At 37.4% G+C, this 7,943-nt stretch overlaps 1 protein-coding gene across 1 annotated transcript; it reads left to right on the forward strand.

Moving 5' to 3' along the window:
* Positions 1 to 4,479: 4,479 nt before the first annotated feature.
* Positions 4,480 to 7,427, forward strand: LOC149045369 (uncharacterized). The gene is made up of 4 exons (XM_089205897.1): positions 4,480 to 4,581; positions 4,963 to 5,428; positions 5,797 to 5,824; positions 6,649 to 7,427. Exons 1-4 carry the CDS (start codon positions 4,480 to 4,482, stop codon positions 7,115 to 7,117), a joined length of 1,065 nt encoding a protein of 354 aa, XP_089062023.1. The 3' UTR covers positions 7,118 to 7,427.
* The last annotated feature ends 516 nt before the right edge of the window (positions 7,428 to 7,943 follow it).

Consider the following 7,943-nt stretch of genomic DNA (forward strand, 5'->3'; position numbering starts at 1 on the left):
TGATAAACGCAGAACAGAAGTAAGACAAAGTTAACCATAAGTAATTCAAGGGCTGCACGCATAAAATCAGTCAAACTCTCAACACGAAACCGGCGTGAACGAGATATGCAACCATCCTTGACGATTTTCTCTTAAGTTTCTGGAGAATCTTTTTCCAACATCACATCCTTTTATGGGAAATGCTCGCTTTCCATGTATTGAGAAAGTACTGGAACCTTATTCCTTTCATAAAAGCGGGTTAGAATTTTATGATGAATTGTTATTTCATAACTAAATTATAAGCTATGCTATTTAGATCATTAACTGCTCCTCCTTTCTTATCTGATCTTTTCTGTCTAGCCAAAAGGGAAGGTAACTATCAATATCATCCGTTCCTAAAAATAAATAACTCTCCTTTGGCTTAATACACATTATTGACACTCTGCACCGGCTGATTGCTGATCAGCAAATTGAAATCGTAAGTAGTAAAGAAATATCTGCCTGTGTATCAATGACAGTGAAGAAATGTAAAATGGTTTCCGTGTTTACATACCCTGATGTAAACACGCGGGAGGTTGGGAGAACACGAGATAAGCGTAGAAAACCACGAAGCGAAGCGGATTGTTTTCCAGCTTATCGAGTGTTCTCCCAACCTCCCGCGTGTTTACATCAGGCTATGTAAACACGGAAACCATTTTATATTTCTTTTATAAAATAACTATTGAAAGAGGAACGAAAACCGTGTTTACATACGCTCATGTAAAATGGTTTTATGGCCAATCAGAGCGCGCGTTCTCTTTGAATCATTTTATAATTAGTGATAGCTGTTAATGTTATAATATTAAACGATTTTACTGATGTGGACAGCATTAATATAAAATCAATACCCGAGTTCTGCAATAAACGACATTTGTAAAATTATCATCAGACATTAGTCATATTTGGCCGATTGTTTGTTTGATTTAAAAAAATTCTGTGACATATGTACAATATTGACATACCGAACAAACTGGTTGGTTCAAATAAACAAATGAATAGATAAATGGATTAACATCTTTTCAAAATTGTTTTCTCTTTCACGGCGTTCTTTCCGGATTCATAAGCGGGTGAGTACGACGAGTTCAGTTTGTTTGCTAAGCTTATGATATGTGTAGTCAAGTATTCCAAGGCTATATCAAGCCACTTATTTACTCACCAAATGTGAATCTTTCTTTTCATATTCACCTAACATCCTCGTCCTAACGAATACAACAGATTGTAAGTAGCCATGCTTGAACTGTCATGTATCAGTAGGCAGGATAAAGGGTCGATAAAGATGGTTGAACAAACGAATGGATCTCAATAGAGTGATATAGATAGGATACTCTTCTCTGTGGATCAGTGGATGTGTGGATAAAGATGTTACACAGAAATACAACTTTTCATTGTTACAACAATTGAATTTCAACGTTTCAGGCTTCTGCCATATACTGGTGGAACTTGTACAGTAAAGTTGAAAATTGAAAAATTGAAAACGTTAAAATCCTAGTTTGTTTCTTTTAACATTTTTGCACAGTCATCCATTTGAGCAATAAGAAACAGTGTCACTCTCTCCGGCTTATAACATGATAAATCCCTGACAGATGTTAAGAGAACACCAATGATGCCTATAAATAGGGAACTGTAAGTCGGGTGGTTTATTAGCTTCAAAGCCATTAATCTTTTTGACTTAGAGATGTTAGCTTGAAGTCTCCTCGGAAATTATAAATTGGGGATATAGACGATATTACGTATTTTGGTATCCTTTATGACAAGATGCAGATTAATGCAGCAAAGGAAGTAAAGAGCATAGGTAGAATGATAATATGACATATGACACTTTTCGCACAACTTGTTTTTTTTTTAAGGTTGTATGGCGTGGTCGTCTTGGAATGGCGATTGCAAAGAGTGCGGTCAGTACCGGCAAAGAGTCGGTAAGTAACAAGAGGGAGTTTTGGTGAATTTGTGATTAAAAAGTGCAATCGCTATTGTTTTACAACTTCAAAAAAGTATACAGCATTCATAAACTTTTATTCAAATGGATAAACTCTTATGTATAGATTTAAATGATAGTTAGGAAGGAATCTTCAGCAGTTATTTTCAAGGGATCTTTTCTTTAATAGAAATAAGATGACTTAATCTCCAACCGTTTATTACTTTTAAAAGATTATCTGGATAACCTTACTTCTAGAATTTAACTGCTCAAGAACTTGGGAATCACGGCCTTGTAAATGTAAGTGGTTTTATGAATGAGGAGAGAGTAAAGGACTCATCTTTTGGTCGAAAAAGAGATTACCGCACAGATATCCCCCAACTTTCCTTTTAGTAACTTCCAAACTCTTTTCAAATACACTTTTTTTTTACCAACCGAGTTAGTAATATAGATTGGCCACCGCAATTAGTTCCCAAGGTGATGTCTCGAGTGTTAGCTCTGACGAAGGGCTAACGGTCGAAACGTCAGCTGAGAAAATCTTTACGGTGGCCAATTTAAATTAAATTAACCCTTAGCTCAAAGTCACTCGGTTACCTCTAAATCATCGCCTTAGTTTAAATGCTCTTTAAGCGGTTTCCCTACACCTGAGATACTCTGGACTAAGGATGGGTTGAATCTTGGTAACATCAACATTCTCACGATTAATCAAGTGAGTTATGGAAATCCTGGTCAATAACATGCAGTGCTAAAAAAAGTGAAGGGAAAAATGAATCAGCTTTTCATATGACAGTCACAGGTAAATGTTGACTTACTTTTGTTTCCTTATGTTGCTCTTCTCATTTTCTGATGTCTTTTTCTTCGTACTTTTGCCTTTTTTTAATTCTTCTTGTTAATTCTATGCCCAGGTCCTCCTGGAATTAATCCTGAGCTCAAGAATCAGTCGGTTACATATAATTCATCGCTTCAGTTCAATTGCTCTTTAAGCGGTTTCCCTACACCTGAGATACTTTGGGCTAAGGATGGGGTGAGTCTCACAAACAACAACACTCTCGCGATTCGTCAAGCGCGATTGGAAGACTCTGGCAAATACACATGCAGCGCCGAAAATAGCGAGGGGAGCAAAGACTTAACTTTCTGGATCGAAGTGGCAGAAGGTACGATCTTCATTTATAAATAGAAAGAGCTGAAGTCGCGATCAATTTAAACTTTAGTTAGATGAGAAAAAAAATCGATTCTCTGGTACCAAATCAGATTTAAGGACTTGAAACCGCAAAGTTCAAAACTGATTAAAAATGATATAAAAGTACCCAATTGATAATAACATTTAAAGAGCGAGAGCATGCCAACTTGTATATCAAATGTAAATGAATTTCGTGATCAGACACATGTAATTAATTTTTGTGCAGTTTAAACTGATTGCTTTTTGGAGCGTCGAGCAATTTTGACTTTATAGATATCATCATATTTTGTCACGGCATATAAGTCCGTTTAAATTTTTTGATTACCTTTTTTTCTGCTTCTAAAATACCAATGACTGACAAGTCATGATTTCATGTACATTTTTAGAAATGCAAAAATGTCCAAGCGGCTATCAGTGCATTGTTATCTAAGTATTTAGTCTTGAAGTTGGAAAGCAATTTTGTAGAAACACCCATGTAAACTTTTCATCGAATTGAAATTTGAAAAATCAGCGGCCAAAACTGCAAAGAAATGCATGAAAATAACCCCGCCGTTACGTTGTTATGAACTTGTACTCTTGCTACAGCGGACAATCTGAGTGTATAAAATGACAGATTTAACGTAATGTTTTCATGGAATCCTGCGCCGCAGGACAGTAGAGAAGAGACTAAGGGGGCTCAATTACAGCTGGAGCACCATTGAAACACTGACTAAAGATAGACAGGGTTGGAGGGATTTCGTTGCTGCCTTATGTGCCACACAGGCATGATGGGTAGTAAGTAAGTAAGTTTCATGGAATGCAAACCTTTTGACTATTATTGTTTAGTTACTCTTCAAAGTAAATGTGTAGTTTGACCTTGGAGAAACTGGTACTCTTTGAACATGGTGCATGGCACGGGGTGTTGATATTACACCCAAAAACTAGTAAAAAATGACGAAGAAATTAACGAATAGGGAACTAAATTGTGACCTCCTGGGCTGTGGCTAAGATAGGAAACCTTTTAACGAAGTAATATAAGTATGTCTTGATGTCACATTGGACGGACTTATACCTTCCTCTATCAAAAGTGAAGAAAACTAATTTCAAAATAAACTTGGATTAAAAATAGGCTTCGCAATAAAGTACCTTGTGTTTTTTGTAAAATACCTTACGGACAGACTTTAGATGAAGTATTCTCTACCTATTGAATTGTCAAAAGAGCTCTTGATTCTAGTTCCGTCTATGATATCCACAATTTATCCATAGAAATTTAACCGTGTCAGCTTAAGAAAATGTTGTGAGTTCACTCGAGAAAATGTAGTAAGTCCACTCTCCTCTGGAAGTGATGGGAAACCACCTAATGAAGTTGTTGTAGTACTTTACAATTTAGATGGACGATCATCTACTTGAAATCACACCCGCTACCGCAGTGCGGGAGAAGAAAGAAACTTCGTGTTGCATGACTCACTTATTGTGTCCTTTTGACACAAGGGTGCAGAAAAAAGAACAAAAGAAGACGGAACTTTATAAAGACCTTAGTTTAGAAGTTCAGCGGAGGATCTGGGGCGGTTGAAACAGTAACTACGAAATTTAAAACATAAGGGCTTCAAGCTTATTCTAAAACTCTTTCCAAACTTCACGAAACTCACAAGGAGACACTTTTCTTTCTTTTCTTTCTTTTTTTTTTAAATTTAATCCAACCTGTTCGAAGCATTCCTATTAAAGATCGCATTTGACTCGTTTTGTTTCCATATTTTTTTGTTTGGTTTTTTTTTTGGAGCTTTTCTAATACAGTTTAAGTTTTGACAATAGCATTCTAACGAATTGCCCCTTTGTTGGAACAAAACAAAAAATTAGCTCTCTATCTGAATAGTTGGTGATATTAATTTTTATTTTTGATGCCGACCAGCAAATTACTTTCCTACTAAGCTTCTTCTATTTTTATATTTCAATAAATTCAGAGACTCCCTCAAGCAGCTCACCTCCCTCCAGCAGCTCACCTCCTTCCAGTAGCTCACCTCCCTTCGGCAGCTCACCTCCTTCCAGCCGCTTACCTCCCTCCAGCAGCTCACCTCCCTCCAGCAGCTCACCTACCTCCAGCAGCTCACCTCCTTCCAGCAGCTCACCTCCCTCCAGCAGCTCACCTCCCTCCAGCAGCTCACCTCCCTCCAGCAGCTCACCTCCCTCCAGCAGCTCACCTCCCTCCAGCAGCCCACCTCCCTCCAGCAGCTCACTTCCCTCCAGCAGCTCGCTGGATTGGTACTACACTGGGGGACCTTTGGCTGCTGTCGTTTTTCTACTGGCGTTCATTTCATACATTAAAAAACGCCGTGCGACAGGTAAAATGTTATCATACGAAAATGAAATGTCTTTATATGGCAGATTGTGGCTTTTAATATGTCAGTGTTTTGGAGCACGAAGGAGCTATTTTAAGCAGGTCATATTCTGCATTTCCAGCACTGATTTTGAAGGTCCCTTTACAGTCAAGGCAAAGCCCATTACTAATCAAATTATAAAAACGTTAATATTATATGAAACTCATCACCGTGATAACCCACCTAATTCCTTCTCCCGTTGTATGACAACAGAGTCAAATATAAGTTACACGTGGTTTCTGAGTCGCAAGCTTTAACTTAATTAGTGATGTCATTCTTTCTCACAACGAAGCGATTTCTTTCATCTCTTTCCACATATCCTTTGATAATAGCCCCACCTGAGGTGCCACCTTGGCTGAAGTAAGTGAATTTTCTCTTTTTTAATGTTTACTGTTTGAACGTGTGGTTAGTTCCGAAGTTTCTAACTCTTGAATAAGTCTCAGTAGAGTCGTGATAAGCGCCATTGCTAAGCAAATACGTCTTTGTTTCAGTTTGGACCGATTAAATTTACCAGCACATGGGCCAAAATAAAAAGGTTTTTCCTTTCGAAGCAACGGCAGTTTTCGAAGCCGTTCCTATCAAATTGCAGTCTATGTTTCCTAACATTCTTTCTGTTTTGGATTCGTCCGTCCTTCACTTGTTTTGACACCTTGTTTAGTACCTTTTTTTTTTGTCACCAGTATGCTGAGTTGTGGGTGGCATATTTGTAAAAAGAAGAAAAGCTTTGACCCTTCGTCACTCTTTGTTACAGAAACTACAGTTGAAATACACTCGGAGTCTTGTAGACCAATTTAAAATACCACTCAAAATATCGATTGCAAACAATACTTCCGATGGTTTTGGTTAGTATTACATTTCTCGCGTAGGAGGCACTATATTTTATACGACGTAAAATGCCGAGAAACACAGTAAGCGCTAGGTCGTCTTCATGCGAGGTTTATTCAATCTTTTTTTTTCAATAAAATCTCCTCTCTAGGTCGATGCGTCGAAAAAACAGGTTCTGTAAATTGATATCCAAATTTCACAAGTGATAATTTTCTGAAGCACTCGGAAATGAAATGAAAAGAAAAAAAAATTGAACTGAATATATAGAGGATATCTTTACCACGTTACGTTAAACCATGTTCAAAGAAGGAAAAGATAGATAAGTAACACAGATCTTGTTTTCATCTGCAATTATTCAGTGAAGGGGAAGACGAAGTCGAGATGGATCAGCTGAACGCTGTGGTTGCAATTGACGATGGTACTACAGCTTCCCCCTTAACTACTAACTTAGAAGACAAAGCGGCAGCTGCAACAAATCTCTCCCATGAAGTGGATAAGCACGGTGCTACAGCACATCCCTCTGTGGTTGGAATTGATGATGGTGCTACAGCTATCCCTCTCGGAATCAAAGCAGGAGAAGAAGGTTGCCTAGCATACCCTTTTGAGAGTGATAAGAAAGATATGGATGCCTTAGCGTACCCTTTGGAGAGTGATACTTTACCATCCCTTAGCGAGAACGAGGAAGAAGAAATTGTTGACTCTGTAAACCTTCTTGACGGAGAGGCTGGCGTACAAGAGTATGACGATTATCAACTTACTGCTGCGGATACAGAAGAGAATGGAAATGACGAAGACGAGGAGTCATCTGAAGCAACTCTTCTTGTGTAGGACTGAGGCTTAAAGCAAAATTGCTGAACCTCCATGGTTGTAGTCTTATAACACTCTGTGGTAATTTGTAGTTTAGATTTCGAGAACTTCAGCCTCAATATTTCATAGATTTGATTTTAAGATGTAGTTTTAATCGTACTTTTACTTTAGTAATGCTTTGGTAGTGATGATAACCATTTTCCTAGTTTATGAATGGAGGTTATGCGGAATTTCCTTGAAAGAAAAATTTGTTAGTTTACTTGACTTTTACATTTCTTAGTTTACCGTTTATTCACTTAGAGTACTTGTCAGTGCTTTGTTGTTATTATTGACTGTACTCTGATAGAGACAAAAAAAACAAAAAAAATAAAAGAAATTGCTGTTGAGATAATTTTTATAACTGATCAAGTAAGAAATGCTGCGTAAATTTGTGAGTGTTGTTTCTAGTATAAATGATATTTCTTAATCTAATTAAGAATAATTAATTTGTTGTAAAGCACTCCTTAAATGCTTTAATAAACTTACATAAGCTAAACTCGTTTTGTTTACTCCATTCATTGCAGAAAAAATTGCTGGTCTAGATCTAATTTGAAGGACACCATTAGCTAAAATGACATTTAGGCTCCTTCAAAGAGTAAGATTGACGTTTTAGAAGTTTGAAACATAGATGACCCCATTGTGATGATTCTTAGAGCAGAAGTTGGCTTAAGGGAGATATTCAAAGTACCAAGGAAGCATTGTTTTTTACTTTTTATCTCCACACTTTCAGACATTTCGGTGACTCGGGATATTGTGTTTGAATATTGTTGATACTAACCGTGCCTTTCTGGTGCACTACGGCAGCAAA

Source organism: Pocillopora damicornis, chromosome 5 (genome assembly GCF_964200805.1).
Source record: "Pocillopora damicornis chromosome 5, jaPocDami1.2, whole genome shotgun sequence".
Classification (NCBI taxonomy): Eukaryota; Metazoa; Cnidaria; class Anthozoa; order Scleractinia; family Pocilloporidae; genus Pocillopora; species Pocillopora damicornis.

What these genes read in the sequence shown, in the direction of transcription:
- LOC149045369 (XM_089205897.1), top strand. Translation starts at nt 4,480, where the DNA reads ATGGACGATCATCTACTTGAAATCACACCCGCTACCGCAGTGCGGGAG. An exon ending in TGTGTCCTTTTGACACAAGG is followed by an intron (nt 4,582 to 4,962) that starts GTGCAGAAAAAA and finishes CTATCTGAATAG; the next exon opens with TTGGTGATATTAATTTTTAT. An exon ending in GAGGTGCCACCTTGGCTGAA is followed by an intron (nt 5,825 to 6,648) that starts GTAAGTGAATTT and finishes GCAATTATTCAG; the next exon opens with TGAAGGGGAAGACGAAGTCG.